General features: G+C 42.4%; 1 protein-coding gene across 7 annotated transcripts in view; it reads right to left on the reverse strand.

Moving 5' to 3' along the window:
* Positions 1-19010, reverse strand: part of LOC119175863 (uncharacterized) — a 107957-nt gene that overhangs the window by 22756 nt on the left and 66191 nt on the right. For all 7 annotated transcript variants that reach the window (XM_037426874.2, XM_037426881.2, XM_037426879.2 and 4 more), the window contains 2 exons: positions 3571-3674; positions 2934-3064 (listed from right to left, as the gene is read on the reverse strand). In XM_037426874.2, coding sequence (XP_037282771.2) covers positions 2934-3064; positions 3571-3674 — 235 coding nt within the window. The remainder of the gene's footprint in view (positions 1-2933; positions 3065-3570; positions 3675-19010) is intronic.

The following is a 19010-nucleotide window of genomic DNA, read 5'->3' on the forward strand; positions in this document are numbered from 1 at the left end:
GCCGTGTTTGCTTTTAAGTTGAAGCCTCGCTCAACACCAGCCAACACAAGCCTCGCACACATATACGATCATTCCCAGCGCTCCAACTGGGCCCCTTAAGAAATTCGCATAGACGGTGGCACCACACTTTTCTTTAGGTATTATTGTGAGAAACTATGCAATGTACTATGCAAACATTTATGCATAGCCTTATGATTGGTGTACTTGGTCAACAACCATTTTGCAGTGAGACTGTATGCGTTTATATTTGTTTTGCAAAAAAGAAAACAGGCACGAAAGCATTTTTGTAATACCCACGCCACCGGGGCATAAAAAATCACATTCAGCAGTCAGAGCAATCAAGTTTCTAAATGACATTTTCATCAGCCAAGCTGGCACACATCTAAATTAAATGGAATGTAACCTGACGATGTCGATAGCAACAACTCTTGAAATGCACAATTTTAGGATAACAATAAAATATAAACACAAATTTTAACAACTCTAACCTGCTTTCATGAATACTGAGACATAACAGTAAGCTTTTATATTGCCATTAGCTTGAGTTTGTTTTTGTCTTTTACAACATCTCGACTGATCACAGCAACTTTGGCCATTGCGTGTTGCATCTGAAGCTTAGAATATTTAATTATGTATTTATTTACAAATACTGCAGGCCCTGTTCGGGCCCAAGCAGGAGTGGGTAACAAATGTCAGTGACAAAACAGAATATAAAAATATAAGAAAATGCAATACTTGGTACAAAAATAAGGAAATTCTCAAGATCAGGAAAAATATAAATAATACATAGCAATAATGGCATGCATACCAAAATACAAAAAATCTCAGCACTAATGAGGAACATAAGATATTGCATATTAAAGATCAAGTCTTAGGTCATTGACGAGATGGACGAACGATTGTGTCGGGTCCGCATTAACGACCTCCTGAGGTAACTTGTTCCATAATGAAAGAGCATGAGGAAATAATTAGTACTGATGAACGTTCAGATGACTGAATGGTTGTCTGTTTTATTATGATGAATACGGTCAAAGCGCACGGACGGGTTGGTTATGTAGCGATTGGGTGCAATTTTGAAGTGACCATGGCACAATTGATAGATAAATTTTAATCGAGAGACTATTCTAGGATGAGCGAGTGTTTTCAGGTTTGCCTTCTCGCGAAGGGCAGAGACTCTTGCAAAACGAGAGTAGCTAGAATAAATGAACCTCAGAGCCAGGTTCATTTATTCATGGTACCATGTCATTTCGGAATCGTTGTGACCCCGAAGTGGACTTCTTTATGGTGCAACAGGCAAGTAATACCGTATTTACTCGCATAATCCTCGCACTTTTTTTGCCGGAAACCTGATGCAAAGTTGGGGGGTGCAAGAATTACGCGGGGAAAACTTTCCACGAAAACGCAGAGAGCGAAAAAAAAAAAACGAAGTGGCCGCAAATCGGGATTCTCACACCAGCAACTTACAGCAAGCTTTACAAAGTACTAATTAGAACTTACCTCAACAATAAAAGCAGAGGTTCAACACAAGGCAAGATTTATTTGAGACAGAAAAAGTGGAAGCAAATAGTCGAGAATTAGAATACTATACGCGAAGCTTGTGGGCGTTGCGGTAGCGGTCGGCGCTCAACAGGAGCCCTCAAAAGGTAAGCATAGGACGTCAGTATTGGGCTGATGGCTATTTAACAGAATCGTCCGCAGTTTCCTTCTGAAGAAATAAAGTTTACCATCAATCCCAGTTTTAGGCACACAGCAGGCCCAACGCGTCTTGGTGGCTTTCAGCTGCCGTCACCAGTAGCGAACACAAAACTCGTAGGCTCCGAAGGGCCTACCGGCGGCTCTGTTGCCGTTGTTTAGCGTATGATCTATCACTTGCAACTTGAAGCAGCCGTGTGGCTTCAGTATCGCCCCATAACGTGCCAAGATAACCGACACAATATACAAAACACGCCGCAACGCGCACTGGCCACTTCGGCTTGGCTTAGATTGGATTGAATCTCCATGCAATAGTACGCTTGATACTTAAGAGATGGCGCCAAATGGCGCGCGCTATCATCATCAGTGGCTGGAACGAACAGGCGACATTATTGCGGCAGTTTTCGGGGGTGGGATAATTACTCGAGGAAAAAATTTTTTCATATTTTTCTTGGGCAGTGTGGGGGGTGCGAGAATTATGCGAGTGCGAGGATTATGCGAGTAAATACGGTATGCTTTCTGTTCATGCATAAAATATTTTGGACATAATCGATGCTATTTTAAATGTTTTGTGTGCGTGCATTCTACTGGGCATGCTTTGGGGCTGAGAGTAGACATTTTTCAGTCGAACGATTTCTAATGAAGGCATTAGATGCCGAATGGCATTACGGCGAATGTTATTTCATGTGCCTCTGCGGCACCGCACAATTGGCATTAAATCTTAAGGCATTAGAAAGTTAATTTCATTTTCTGTGCCCATGTGACAGAGGTATAAAACAGGATTCTGTTTATCTGGCACTTAGTTTGCAATGAGCACAATGCTTACAGTGCACGGTCTCTGAAGCATACAGTATATGATCAGCGGGTGCTTTATGCAACTCTCACAAGGGTGGGAGAGGGGTGCAGAGGCATTCCGGAAAAGCTGTTTGGGCTCCCCAAGGCCCGAAGGTTTAGGACTCCCTGGTCTATAATAATAATAATAATAATAATAATATTTGGGGCTTCACGTCCCAAAACAATGATATGACTATGATAAATGTCGTAGTGGAGGGCCGAGGAAATTTCAACCATCTGGTGTTCTTTAACGTGCACTAACATCGCGCAGTACACGAGCCTCTACCATTTTGCCTCCATTGAAATGCGACCTTCGGGTCAGCAGCCGCGCACCTTAGCCACACATCCACTGAGGCAGGCCCTGGTCTACAATACACAATTTAGGAAGACAAAAAAAAAATACTCACCTGTCCCATGCTTTTCAATATACTGCAGTGCCTTCAGTAACCGGAGTGTCTCATCCACAGATCTATATAGGTTGAAATCATTGATTGTGATCTGGCGAATCATAGCCTTGGTGTCAATAATGAATGATGCCCTGGGAAAAGGTTATATAATTAGGAACGAATAATTTTATATAAGCTGTCAAGGCTATCAACACAGCAGCCCCTGAATGTGTTTGGTAGGCATGTAAAATGAAAAATACCTTCAACAGCAGTTGAGATAAACAATTTCTCTGGAACACTCACAGGGCAGTGAAATTCGCAAGGGCAGGTGATGTACATCTGAGGATGGTACATCGCCATTATAGACTGCCAGACATTAAAGGATGCTCCCAGGATGGCAATGAAGCATTTTTCATGGCAGTTATTGGCACCCTCCCACATGGCCATGTGGGTTGGACATCCATTTCACATTCTGCAGGGCAGCATCCAGTTCCCATTATCACAGGACCTCCTTTATTCAAGAAGTTGTTGGAGATCCCCCTCGAGGCTACATTTAAGTGGGGTGCTGTTAATGGCCAAGAAAGTTTGTAACTGCAGGTCTTTAGATAGAACAAATTTAAACAACTTACTCCACGGTCTGTACATGCGATAGACCTACCTCAATGCCATTCCAGTTGCTTCAATCAGTACATTGTAGTCCTTTGAGATCTTCTTAGTGAAGTCCGACATCAAGGCAACATTGGCCTTTCCAAGCCCTCCAAGCTGAAAAATGCAAAATATTGATAAACAACCACTGTTCCACATAAAATGCCTTCCCACACTCACTGCCCCACCTCAGCAATGTCAATATGCAGAATGAAGCCAAGTTGGCTCAAAACCAAAGATTCCACCTCCATTTTCCAAAGGATCCCAACAAGGACCAAAAATTGCCCAGGTATTGATCCCACATTTTCTGGCATTTCATTCTTCCTCCTGTACCTGGGGAAATTGCGCAGAGAAGTTACTAGCTAAAGAAGATGCATTCATTTCATTACTATTGTTTCATACCTACTATTACTTTTGTCACCTTCCTATCGTAAAAGTTTAGGAGACTCCATAATTTTGCTTAAAGCAAAGAGCAGCTTTGAAGAAAAAAGGTGGTTTCACTGCAGTTATAGCGTGCTGCCTAAAAAAATGCACTTCATTACAACATCTTTTCAAGACAAGCCATGACGGTCAATAGTCAATGGTGCAATTAAGAAAGACAAGCCAGATATTCATGCCATACAATGATGACTACACAGAAAAACTATAGACAAAACATTTCTTGCTCCAGCAGAGACAAATACTGTACATGCATTGGGCCATTAGTGATGTTAATAAGTTATTGTGACTCTCAATGAATAACCCTGCCTTCAGTGAAAATACATTCCGAGGCTAATTAGGGTTGCCAACCAACCCGAGAGTGGTAGGACAGTCCCATCTTTTGAGTGAATATCTTGATGCAGTTATAAATGACAATGTCCACATTTTCATTTTTTTTTTCCTTGCTGCTGGTTAACTACTATCAATAAATGCAACTACCTTTTCATAATGCCTGAAATACAAGTTGCAAATCTCTCTCTTTTGTCTTCTGTGGCAAAGTCTCAAAAATTATAGTTTTATTTTTCTGGCGGTTCTACTCCTTTATACCTGTGTCATATCGGCCCTTTTGAAAGGCAATCCAGCCAATAGCCATAACTTTGAGTTATTACGCTACTACACAGCAGCTTTGTAGAGCCGTTGAGTGGTTCAGGCATTTATCACAAAAATTTTCTGGTGCTGCGAGTTTTTATTTTTGTACTTAGGTTAAACAAAATAGCTTCACTTAATAAGGTGGTAGGCCACCTTCAAAAGTAATTTTTTTTCGTGAAATAAATTTTTAGGGTTTTGTTTTTCTTGCACGCCCAAACATTCACACATATGTTGCAACAAAAATTATCCTCCTAGCCTCATTAGTTGGCGAGTTACAGCAAGTTTTCTATACCTTATGCTCCTATAGCAAAACAAAAACCACATTTCCAACTGTGGTTTCTGTTTCAAAAAATCGCTTTGAAAAGCAAGTGTTGTTTCGTCTATATTAATGCTATTCAAAATGCTTTATGCATTTTATTGTGACTGTTATATAAGATGATGTCATTAAATACAACTTTGTGTTGAAAAGTCTTCGTTAATCTCTAACAACAGCCACAAGGGGGACGCACGATGCTCGTCAGAATTTTTGTTGTTTGCCTTGGTCAGGCTACGTCAGGCTTCGTTTTGCATTTGTTCCACGTGTCAACGCTACTAGGGCTTGTGTGCGACTTAAGGGAAACCTTGCCCAGTGATACGTGTTGAACGAGGCTTCTGGTCCACGTATGTGTGCGAGTCGGCTTCAGGCAATGAACAACTTTATTGCCGGAACAAGAACGAGTATATATACACAACTAGTGCCGCCGCCAGGCATGCGCACTAAAGGTACAAACAGTGACGAGGCGCTTATTGAGCCTTGCTACAGGGCTGTATCCTTAGGCCACCTGGACCATATTACGATCAGCATGGGGAAGTGTAGAACACAGAAGACGAGGAAGCGCAAGTTTGCTGGAAATTGCTACACGACGACGAAGCTGCCTACTGACACAGACGCCGGTATTTCGGCGACCGCGAAGAAGCTTGGGGACATAAACAAGGCATACCAGGCTCCAGGAGAGAATTCTGCGCTCCAAGGGAACAGGATAATGGACATTGGTATTCTTTCTTCAGTGTTTCCATCGCTGGCATGTTCCGAATGCATGAACACAACACTGAAGCTCGAGGAACGCTCTCACCAAGGGATATGCTCGGCTTGTGCGGTCGTGTGTACCGACTGTGGGTTCAAGCGCCCATTTCATACGTCGAGAAAGGTGGGTCGTGCCAATGAGAACAATTTACGTCTGGTTTACGCGATGCGCCAGTTAGGAAAAGGGCACGCTGGTGCGAAAACTTTTTCCAAAGTGATGAAAATGCCTGCTCCTCCACGTCACTCCGCCTACGACAAATTGTCATCTCAGCTTTCTGCAGCGGCAGGAGAAGTGGCGTCGAAGTCGATGACTGATGCTGCTGTAAAAGTTTGTCGTGTTGTGGGGAGTGCCGAGTGTGGTGTTTTAGGTGATGGCACGTGGCAGAAGCGTGGCCATTCATCTTTGAACGGTTGTGTGCCTGTGATTTCTGTTGACACGGGAAAGGTTATTGATGTTGAGGCCCTTTCTAGTTCGTGTAAGTCTTGTAAAACCAAAAGCAAGTTGAGGCAAGATAGTGCTTCGTACCAGGAATGGAAGGCAAACCACACTTCCTGTCAAGCAAACCATGAAGAAAGTGCTGGCAGTATGGAGACGGTTGGTCTATACCGAATATTTGGAAGGTCGAAAGGCAAAAGAGATTTGAAGTACCTGCAGTACTACGGCGATGGTGATTCCAAGAGCTATGCCGCTGTCAAAGACATGTATGGAAAGGACAGTGTGCAGAAACTGGAATGTATTGGGCATGTCCAGAAGCATTTTGGCTGCCGCCTCAGAAAACTGAAAAAGACAGTGTGTGGACTCGGTGGTAAGGGAACCACCATTGGTAAGGGAACCACTCATTGACCGCCTGCAAAACTACTATGGCATCGTCATAAGGGCTAATGTGGGGAACCTTTCTGCAATAAAAAAGGCTACCTCTTGCCAGTCTTTTTCATTGCAGCTCTACCGACAAGCAGCTGAGACATGGCCTGCGTCCACTTGGACCAAAAAGCTGGTGCGGATACCAAAGAGTCGAAACATTCGGCCAAGGGAAATATGTACACAAAGGAGGACTTCCAAATGATGTGCTCAACAATGTTAAAAGTGCCTTCATGGAAAGACTCAAAATGCTAATGAGTGTTTCAATGGTCTAATATGGCAGCGGGCACCCAAAGAGGTCTAGTAAGCTTGCCTACAGTAATGTTTGCCTTGCATGATTCTGTGGCACACTTTAATAATGGCAGTGTAAGCACCCTAGAGATCCTGAGGCAAGCTGGCATAGAACCAGGGTATCACGAAAGCTTGCATCGCCAGGGATCACCTGCGCATGCAGAATGCTAAACGCAAGTCAGCAGATGGGACAAAACAGGCCAGGAAGAAAAGACGAGCAGCCACCCGAACAAAAGGAGACAATAATGCTTCCGCAAAAGGGCCCAGCTATGAATCTGGTGGATTTTAGGCTTGCATGCGAAGATTGTGACCCTTTTTACAAGCTGGGAAATCTTTTGTTTACGTTTTTCTGAAAATAACAATTTGCTCCAAGTGTTGCGATGCAAACTGTCATAACGTATTTCTCAGCGTATACTTTGAACTGAAATTTTGCACAATGATTTACAACATATATATCTGTGCAGTGAACTAGAATAAAAGAAATCCATAGAATATTTTTCAGTTCACAGCTGAATTCTCCAACAGGTTCAGTCTGAATTGGCTCTGTTTCCCCCCCCCCTTTTTTTTAGCATTACTTCCTTGATATTCACTTCATAATATTTATTCTAGTTCACTGCATAGTTCCAGCCATTAGTTACACAAATGTCAAAGCTCTACTGAATAAAGCCACCCATTAGTCACTTATCACAGCTGGCGTGGCTAGCACATTTAATGCAATTTTTGACAAAGATTACCTCCCAATAAATAAATATTCAATATTTTGCACTGTAAATAGCTGGATAAATCAAATAGGACATGCTGGTTTTGAGGAAAAAGTTATTTCAACACTGCCTGCCCTTAAAAAAAATTTTGTTTTTGAGTGGCCTACCACCTTAACAACTCGGCTCGCCGTGTGCTAGAGCGCACGCCTTCGGACTTTCACAATAAAGTATTCCCAAACCAAACCAAACATGTTCGTTAATATTGTTTATATACTTCAATAAAGTGTTTATTCGTAGTCATGAATGTAATTGAGCTTTTAAGTTGTTCAGAAAGGAAACTGTGGCAAGTGATTCCTAGCAAGACAGCACGCTGAAGACAGGCACGCAGCTGTTGTGACAAAAACTCAATTGTATAACTAACAACACTCAAATATACTGCTCTTAAAGCATACTGGTTAAATTTTTTTGTTCTAATTCTGTAACAAGCACACTGTAAACGAGGAGGCATGTTCTCTCTGTTTCCGCTTTCATCGCTCAATTGCCATCAAAGTTTCAAAGAAGTGTTGGGGCGCTCACTTGACTCAATCGACTATTGACTCAATGACCTTTGAAACTATCTGTGTGGCAGCTCGTGCTTGACAGTTGAGTCAACAGACCATCAGTTCGATGACCTTCCACACGCCTGTGTGACACGGGTATTAGCAGGCCATAACTGTTCACAGTGCCTCTATATGAATTGGAAGCTGTGACATTAGCCAACCACTGTATCTATATTGATTTTAATCAATATATAATAAGACTAAAAATGCCCTCGGTGCTCATGAAGAGGAACAGCTTTTGACATTGAACAAGTCGTAGCCTCCCCACGCTTGTCACAACTTTGTGCATTAGAGTTGGAAACTTTACATCTAATATGGTGAAGAGAGCGGGGTTAAAATTTGGTACAGCACAAACACAGTAGCATGCACATACCTTGCCGTGTCTTGCAACAGCTCTATTTCATTTTATGCAAGAGCGTGCTGGCAAAAACATACACTACTTCTAAAGCAGCGCAAATGACTAGAGAAGGGTAAAATGTAAGCCCTCAACGAAATTTTTCACCTTGCACTTGAAAAAAAATCGGAGCATGTCGCCACAATAATGAATCTCTTATTTGTTCAGCCACTAAGCTACAATGGTTACACAAAAGAATGGGCGTATGGAGGTCAATAGTCTCATAAAACTTCAGAAGGAAGGCGACCCAAGTGCAAGTGCACATGCTACTAAACACATACTGCTGTGTTGGTGGCAGAAGAAGGAAGTGAAGAAGTGAGTGAACGACTGTTTACTCAGCCACAGCAGTCACACCCGGCAGGTTTTGCATTTCATCGCAGCAAAATCAAGATGCTCGCCGGTACAACACCTACCACAGAGCCGTAATATACGAACTAGGTGATCTAGTTTGGGTTTCGACTCTCATACGTCAATGTGGGTGCTCAGAGAAATTGTTATGTCGGTACTTCGGACCCTACCGAGTTCTTCATCACCTCGGGGAAGTCAACTATGAAGTTGTCCTGGCAGACACGTCGCACTGTTCTCGTAGACCACGCTCCTCGGATGCGGTTCTTGTCTCCAAGATGAAGCTGTACTATTCGCGTTGACTGCAAGTCCTGAACTTTGTGATGTGGCACTTGCCTTCAAGGCAATTGTACATTTCTTTCTCGCCATTTTTTTTTTTCATCTCGCCCTTTTTCTTCTCAATGAACACAGAGATTTTCGACCACCTTTCATTGTTTTTCGAAGCAGCGGCATTCATGTGATGTTTCTTCTTTTTTGGGGGGTTGAAAAGAGGGTTATGCCATGCTGTGTTGGTGGCAAAAGAAGAGAGCGAAGAAGTGAGTGGCCGCTGTGGCTGAGTAAACAGTCGATCACTGTTCCTGTCTATCGTTTCCTCTCGTGACGATATAGTGCTGCGCATGAACCACATGGCGGAGTCAGCGGGTGTCCATCTCAGGAGGTCAGCCTGTTAGTGTAGTCTCATATTCATTTGCCTTTGATCAAAAAATGCTGCTACCTTCTACAAATGTACCTAACTACAAACACAGTTAGTACATAGCACACAGTTACTGATGACTCGACTTCAGGCCTATGAAAGAAGCACTGGGAGACAGCAGAGGTCACTACGACAGCAAGACTACTGCCGAGGTTCACTCTAAGGCTCCCACGAAATTTTACAGAAGCTACATGTCGCATCACCCTACCAAAGTGGAGAGCTAAGGGCCCAACATAATGGTTTGTTTCGGCTGCGAACAAGTTTAGATTTTATAAAGACGGGTCCCAGTAACTAGTAACTGCACTCCATTAAGCAATGCATAACAAGAACTGAAGTGAAATAACTCTTATCCCATCATGAAACTGAAACGCAAGTTGAAAAAGAACATAAAAGGCAACCACAGGAAGTAAACCACAGGAAGTAGCTAGCGGTGCATGCACTTCCACCAGCTTCAAATACTAAATACTTCCACCAACTTCAAATCCACTTTAACTCTTTTGCTAGTTTTCTGGTCAAAAACAATAAAAAATACAGATTTTTTTTAAATTTGCCTCTTTGATTCTACATGTCTTGAAACAACTAAAAAGACTACTGAAAGGTGCTTTGCTCATAAGATAAATGCAAAATATTTTATGAATATATGCAGAGGATTGACTTGACTGCACTGCACCCCTGAAAGTGCCTTAAGCTTTCCTGCCTTTCATGCAAAAATTTATCTTTCAAATTTCAAAAATAAAGCACAAGAACAAATAGCTTGTTAAAAAAAAAAAAAAAGCCTTATACACACTGGAGGGTGTTTACATCTATCAGTGTCCACTGCATGCCAATATGCAAAGACACGGTGATCGTCTGACTCCTATGAATTAGAAAACTTGGGCTGCTCTACGTAGTTGCTGCCGCACCCTCAGAAAAACTGAAATCTTCCAATCATCAAAACTTCAGAAAACAAGCAGTTGTTTCTTGATTTTTTTTTTCCCCAGACGATTTTTGCCGACACATGCACACCACTAACACACCAAGGAGAACACCCTTTTATAATTCCAGCTGCCAGAATCCAGTCTTATTAGACTAAAATGCATGCTTTGAGCAGATTTAAAAATGTTTTTTTAATGCATCTATTCAAGCCAAAGAGAACTTTGCAAAATGAACAACGGGAGCTTAATAATCACAGTGCCGTTAGCTTCTTTTAGCTCGTCTTCAGTAGAGAAAGGGTTCAACCATTTGAAAAGTCATATTAACAGTTTCGAACCTCTGTTTTTTCTAAATAGTACATGACTTTAGTGCAAGCTGTTGAATGCCCATCTATGCAGCTAAGAGCTAGAATTTTGATAGGGTACTTAATCTCACTGTTCTCTGTAGTGTGCTTCAAAAAAAATGCGAAGATGCTCATTTAAGCCTTTCACGATAGAAAATATCTCACGATAGCCCGATTATGCTCATCCTTCTAGTATTTCCTTGCAAGTTACTTTTTAACTCAATTTACAAAGACGTTCATCCTAATTTTATGTGCAGTAACAATAACAGCGTAACAAGAGGATGTTATCCCTCACAAGAGCTTATCTCTTAACTTTTGAAATGACCGTAAAAATAAAAAAAAATTAATTCCACTTGAAACCAAAATAAACCAGAAATTAAGGAGGCCGTTCAATATTCTCGCTTCTTTTTTTTTGTTCACTGTCCTAGTCAACTCTCAAAAAATAAACACTATACAGCAATTCGCCTAATTGCTGTGCCTAAGCTAAAACATTGATATATCCCTAACTTCATGCTTTAAAAACAGCACAAAAGGTTAACAAATTTTCTAGCTACCTTAATTTTAATTTGAAAAGTTCCTTTCTTTCGTTTTAATTTTTAAATACAAGGTAGAAGCCAATGCTCAGTTCTTTATCAACATAGGCCAGGACTCAACTCAACCACACATGCTAATACTAAAAGGCCGATTTTCAGAGACTAAGGAGGGCGGCATTCAAAAGGCCAAACTATCGGAATGCCGAAAGCACTGAATACACTGAAAAATCAAAACGACAAAAATATAAAAAGCCAGAAATTTAAAATGCCGAAAATTCCAAACACCAAAACATCAAAATGCCGACCTCACCCAGCTACTATAAAAGAAGATAATGTATCATAGCAAGATAAAAGTTCCGCCAGCTTTGTATGACATGCATGCGCTTTCACCCTCGTTTCTAATAGCCATGTTCCCATCGCATATGGTTCAGCCCTTCGTTCGTAGAGTCGTTACAGTAAACAAAAGAGAACATATGACCATAAAGATAACCGTGAATTTTGTAAAACAGTCTTAAATGTTCCATCCATGAGCCACATTGGTGCGTCGTTCAGTTTCCAGATGTTTCCGCCAATGAAATAAATGAGGAGTCAAGCTTCATCTGCGCTGGTGCACTCCCATCGCGGAAACTCGTGGCCCATCTAAGGTTATAGAATATACTTTTACAGCGCAAACATAAAACGATCCACAAAGAAAGCGACGACACACACCAGCGCTGACTAACAACTGACTTTATTTCGGGATATGTCAATGCATAAATACGAAATACGAAATAAAGTCAGTTGTTAGTCAGCGCTGGTGTGTGTCGTCGCTTTCTTTGTGGATCGTTTTATGTTTGCGCTGTAAAAGTATATTCTATGGCTATGAACCAACTAGGCCCAAAAGAAGTTTTACCATCTAAGGTTGTTCGGTACCCGCCCTTGATGAGCTCATGCACGGCAGACGAGCCTGAGGGCAGTCAGTTTTTCTTTTCCTCCTCACAACCTGGCGAAAGGCTTCATCTCTCGGAAGGTGTTGCCTTGAAGACACTTGTATATCTGCCGTAACTTGCTGCACAAGCTTCACGGGGGCCTTGCCCGAGGCCACCGCCAGAGCTTTGAACTGCTCTTGAGTGCAAAGAACTGCCGCTCTATAGACATGCAGAGCATGTCTTGCGTGGACTTTTTTTCTAGACGACCTTATGAGTACCTTCTCCAGGATTGTCGGCAATCATTCTAGCATTACATTCGCCTTGCTTCTCGCACCTCCAGTATGTCTGGAGCATACTTTTTTTGTCAAGAATGTATACATAACTGTCTTTGCATCGAAGTTTTGTTTTTCCTTTCTGGGAGAATGCCACAACAGCGTGTTCTTCCATTTCCATGAAAATCACACCTCCCTCACATTGCTGCTGCTTTTGCACTCCAAACGCTGGACAGCACCGCATTTTTTTTCCAGCTTACCTGTAAGAGCCACCCTGTCCAACTGATATACCTATAGCTTCACAACAGATGAAAATTTTACAGCACTTTAATATTCTACCGTATTTACTCGCGTAATTCTTGCACTCGCATAATTCTCGCACCCTCCATATCGCCCAACAAAAATTGATTTTTTTTTCCCTTGATTATTTATCGCACCCCCGAAAACTGCCACAATAATGTCGTCTGCGTTCCAGCCACTGATGATGATAGCACGCGCTTCTAGCGCCATCTCTTAAGCATCAAGTGTACTATTGCACAGAAATTCAATCCAATTCAAGCCAAGCCAAAGTGGCAAGTACGCGATGCGGCGTGTTTTGTATGTTGTGCCGGCAATCTTGTCACGTTATGGGGCGATACTGAAGCTACACGTTAAAGTTAAAAGTGATAGATCATGCACTAAACAACGGCAACAGGGCCGCCGGTAGGCCTTTCGGAGTCTACGAGTTTTGTGTTCGCTACTGGTGACGGCAGCTGAAAGACACCAAGACGCGTTAGGCCTGCCGTGTGCCTAAAACTCTGATTGATGGTAAACTTTATTTCTTCGGAAGGAAACTGCAGAAGATTCCGTTAAATAGCCATCAGCCCAATACTGATGTTCTACGCTTACCTTTTGAGGGCTCTTGTTAAGCGACGAACGCTACCGCAACGCCCACAAGCTTTGCTTATGGTATTCCAATTCGCGACTATTTGCTTGCGCCTTTTGTGTCTCACATAAATCTTGCCTTGTGTTGAACCTGAGCCTTTATTGTTGAGGTAACTCTTAATTAGTACTTCTTAAAGCTTGCTGTAAGTTGCTGGCGTGAGAATCCCGATTTGCGGCCACTGGAAGTGTGGAAAGTTTTCCCCACATAACTCTCGCACCCCCCAACTTTGCATCGGTTTTTCACCAAAAAAAAGTGCGAGGATTATGCGAGTAAATATGGTAATATTCATACATTTTCAGAACAAGTTAAACAGCTACATCAGAGTACAGTGACACGCGGAAAACAAACAAATGGTGGTCACAAAGCGTGTCATTCATTTTTCATATGGTACAGTTAAAGTTGCTGCATATGATTTCAGCATCGTCTCTTCAGCGTTTTAATTTTTCAGCATTTCAATTTTTTGTCGTTCTGACGTTTGGCCTTTTGACTTTCGAGGTTTTGATAGAGAGCCGGCTAAGGAACACATGAGATTTTCCCGAATGCCACATGCCCACTCCTTAAGCACAATCGGGTCTTATGAAAGTCCCACCTCGATATGTGCCCTCTATCACTTTCAGACAAGTTTGCTTGAGAAAACGAACAACACAGAACCAAACAACTAATAAACATTAACAAGTTGACTCTATGACTGTCAGGCTAACTTTCTGAAGTGAACCAACAACGCTGACCCAAAAAGCTATACAACTGTCCCACACTTAATTAAAAGGACACTAAAGTGAAATTAATTGATTTATATTGATAAATTATGCTGTGAAAAGTCTAATGGCCTTAATTTCACCATCATAGGTTTATTATTCGAGAAGGAAATAGAAGTCAGTTTTATTTTTCCCGAAATCTCCACGTGTGACGTCACAAATTTCAGTGTTTTTCTCGTGTTTTGGCAAGACTGACTCGACAAAATTTTCTGAACTTAGGTATTTTAAGTGTATCACTCCAATAGAGAACAAGTTGATTTGTTTTTAGTGATTTACAGCGTCAAAATCTATGACAGAGCAAAAATTTCAATCTGGCATCGCCACCAGCATTTCCTTCACGTACGTTTTCTCCCTTACCGAAAGTCTTCTCGCGACAAGCATGCTGTTTTGGGAATCGTGAAAGAGTAATAATTTCAAAATATGAGAAAAAATGTTTCTCTTTTTGATGTCTCTCTAACCGTACTCATTAAGAGCTTCAAAAAACAGGAAAAGAACACATTCACATTTTCACCAGCAATGTTTACATCTGCACATATCACACTGCAGATCAGCCAGTAGTGCAAACGCTATGTGGCTTCCAAAGTGTAATTTTCATTTTTACACAAGTACACAAATGACCTAAAGTTCACAGGACTGCTCCTATCAGCTTACAGTTGCACAAACTTGTCACTCTGAATTACCCATGCTATCAAAGTATAAGATTAATGCAGTACAGCTGCCCTGCTGATTGACACTCATCTTTGAACACAAAAAGACATTTAGTGAATTTGAGTTTTCAAGGTAGCTTGCATTTTGAGAGTCAAATGTGAAGGCATTCCTCAGAAGACTATGCAGAAACAAGGTATGATTTCCTTGGGCTCTGCGACTTTCACACTGTTTAATCCGGGAAATTCTTTGTACTTCCTCTGATTGCATTGCCCATTTCATTGCTCTCTGCCTTTTCAATGTTGCCTTAACTCCATATTCAGCCACAGGGAAGGGTTTCTCAGATCCACCTTTTTGCAGCCTGATTTGACAGAGCTGACAACAAAAATCTTATTAGACAATATGTCAGTGCAAATAGAAAACTTTTACGACTTGGAAGGTGACAAAGGCATGCGAGGCACATGGATGCACAATTTTACACTTTTATTAGTTGTACAGCTAACTTTGTTCCTGAGCACAATTCTAACAAGCAAGCTTAGGCATTTTAATGTAGCATTACTACCTAAGAACAAACCTGGAGGGGTGACTGAAAAGTCCTAAGTCATAATATAACCAAAGAATACTTTGTGTTCAGAACAGGTGCACCGTTAACATTTTGGAAGCCGCATGGTTAAAAGTCTTTCAAGGCCCTCAAACTTGTAGGAACTGTACTATACCAATTCAAACAATTTCACCCCCCTATAAAATGCACACATTCACTACACTTGTGACATGAACCGAGTCCATCCAAATACCACGGACAATCTGAGCACAGGGCTTCCGTAGTTGGAGAAGCACATCAAAGAGTTAAGATAATCAAGGCCTTTAGCTGATGAGACTAACAAAAATGTCAACATTCCTACATTTGACCATGCAGGACTTGTCATACATTAATGCACACGTAGGAATTTCACAAAAGTTCGACAGACCGTATTGTAAGAGAAACATCATCATATCAAATTAATTTCTGTCAAGTCAGTTATCACCAGACTCAACAATTCTTAAGCATCTTTAGGGAAAGCGTGATGATGAGTATATATAATGTTGGGGTTTAACAACCCAAAACCACCATATGATTATGAGAGATGCTGTAGCAGAGGGCTCCAGAAATTTCGACCCCCTGGGGTTCTTTAACGTGCACCTAATCTAAATAATGTATTTACTCACGTAATCCTCGCACTCGATAACTCTCGCACCCCCCATCGCTCAACAAATATGATTGTTCCTTTTCTGCCAGTGATATTCGCACCGTCGAAAATCGCAGCAGTAATGTCATTTGCTCGTTCCAGCCACTGATGATGATAGCGCATGCATTCCTGCCAACCTGGAAACAGAGAGATTCATAAAACCCCTGAGAGGGGAATGGGGGGGCGTGGGGGCCTACAGACTTTTTAATTTGTAGCTGTGATCAATTTGCCTTTATCGACGAGCATAATCATGTTTTGCCAGCGTAATTTAAATCGACGCGCTGAATTATTTCCCCCTGTTCTTGGCACCAAAATATAAAAAAAACATCGTGAAAAACAAAAGGGGGGTCCCAAACGCAAGCGCCAACATTGGAGTTTTGGTCTCATAACGGCTTGGAGTGGCCAAACACACGAGAGTAGGGTTTCCTACTAAGGTGAGGGTCTTAAAGGGGGAGCGTAAATGCTCCCGAATTTCGCTTCATCAAAGCAATTCTCAAAAAAATCGATTTCTGGAAATCAAAACGACTTGTGTATGTCTCCACACGTGAACGGATGGGACGGCGCAGCTGGCTGCCGTGAAAGCGAGGGTCAAAGCTTAGGCTGTGCTCGCTACAGGATTCGTTGGACAGAACGCCAAAACGCTTCTGGTATTTTTTACGTCTTTACCGCCTCTATCTACCGCTGCGTCAGCCACATGCCCTTGGAGCTCGTGGATCGCTATCGCATTGCCGCGACTGCGGTTTTGCGCGCGGCGGTTGCGGCTAGTGGTAGTTTCATTTTCAATCCATGCACCTTCAAAACTAAGACATTTTATGCCATATATGATCGCAAGCTGTTTTGTCCAGATAGTTTGCAGAAAGCAGTGTTCATTTGACTGGTCGAGCGTTGGCCACGCACACACCACTTTCGGGGTTCTGTCAGTAACGTCATCGCCATACATGATTGTGTCAAACGACCCGCGGTTTCGTCCACAGCAGTTGTGGCAACGACAACACACACACTGTAAAAGACAGTGCGTGCGCTTGTCGCACGCGTACTTCCAAAGCTTCGAACACGCTGCTTTTGATAATGGTTTTAGTACTAACGTTCATATCACACGCCGCGATTAGGAAAAGTGCTCAATCATTCGAATTATGGCCCCATGGTCACATGCATTTGGCTTCACGAATTCGTATCTGCCGCGGTTTTGCACCACTGAGGCCAATGTACGTTTAAATGAACGCCTCTCAAATTCGTTTATAAAAAAATGCGGTGGCCTAGCAAAAAGCCTGGAACGAACTGACCTGCATTTTTGTCAATGCAGCCAAATCTCACACACAAATTTCGATTCCCGGGCAATTTTTATGGCAACCATAACAGAAGAAATGGTCGAAATCCGAGAGTCTCTTGGACAATGCGGGAGACCTGGCAGGTACGTGATGATGATGATAACACTAATACATATTGTTCTCTCCTGGTTGCGGAATATAGCACAATGCCGTTTTTGTGGACTCCGTGAGTAGCTACCGCAACCGCAATGAGCCATAGACAATCGTGGAAGCCACGCTATTTTACAATTTTTTTTTATTAGAAATGAAATATTTTTCACAAAATTTCATGCAAGATTCGTAAAATCGTAATCCTGGTAGAAATTCGTACATTTTGCGGGCAAATCGGAAGAGTTGGCAGGTATGCACATGCCATCTCTTAAGCATCAAGCGTCCTATCAATAAGGAACATGCATTGACCTGGTGGCGTCGCTATGTGAGAGGGAATGAAACTATGTGGTGCGATAGGTGCAGCAACAGCTCCACGAGCCGAGCCATGCCACGCTGGTGGAGGAGCTTTACAATGTGGCGCATGAATTTCTGCGTTATCAAGTGCACTAATTCTTACGAGAAATGCCCACCTAGAACAAAGTTCTTCCATTTTCCCGGGCGTCAATGCCTCCTAGGCCAGCGGGAACAGTGGATTCGCAGCATACGCTGTGTGAAGTGATTCTGTGCATGGTTATGAAGTAGATGTTGTTGCTAGTTCATTTTGAATTTATGCCCCGCGCAAGTCAACCGGTGTTTTTACAGTGCAAACGAAATTGAGTTGCAGCCGGCAAAGTGGTCTCGGGTCTGCAGTGCACGTTTCGTTGACGAAAGTCATCATTGGATCCAGCTTCAGCCTCGCAAGCTCCTGCTATTTTTCCACTAACGTACCACAAAACTTCGGCAATTGCTGAGGACAAGAGATCACGCTTGGATGTACCTGCATTATTGTTACGTGGACCGTAGTTCAGACAGTTTAATAATTGCATAAAGGCAAGCATTATTCAGTCACGCTCATTTTCAGGTAAAAAATCTTACTCACACGCCCTATGCATAGTCAGACAGCGTGGTTCGTAAACGGCAACCGTAAGGAACAAGAGCCAGATGTGTGGCACAATGCACAGAGGACCGTGCGAGTTTCTAATACCCCTTTATCGCATTTGCCCCTTGACAGCGCTGCACACACAAATGGTGCCATGCCACGCTGTTTTTTTATGCTACGTGAGCTCTAAGGTATCACTCGCAAAGATTAATCACTCATGCAGCCCGAGCAACGTCCACATACGGAACTGCAATCCAGTAATATTCACACAATCATTACGACATCAATAAATGCAAGACGGGAGGCGATTGTACGCACTAGCGCCGATTGCGCTCAATTGCCCTCAAGACATCACTCTACACCACACGTTAATGTCATCATTCGCTCGGTAATAAACAGATAAACTGATGAAAAAGTTTTCACACAAATTTCAACAATGATGACGTAAGCTTCCTGGTTCACGTTGGCTTGTCACACATTAGCGCGCCACCTGTAGGTGCCGCACGTCCCTCCATGCACGGAGCCTCAATCCAATCCAAGCCAAGCTAAAGTGGAAAGTGCGTGTCGCGACGTGTATTGTACG

The sequence above is a fragment of the Rhipicephalus microplus genome, chromosome X (assembly GCF_043290135.1).
Source record: "Rhipicephalus microplus isolate Deutch F79 chromosome X, USDA_Rmic, whole genome shotgun sequence".
Taxonomy (NCBI): domain Eukaryota; kingdom Metazoa; phylum Arthropoda; class Arachnida; order Ixodida; family Ixodidae; genus Rhipicephalus; species Rhipicephalus microplus.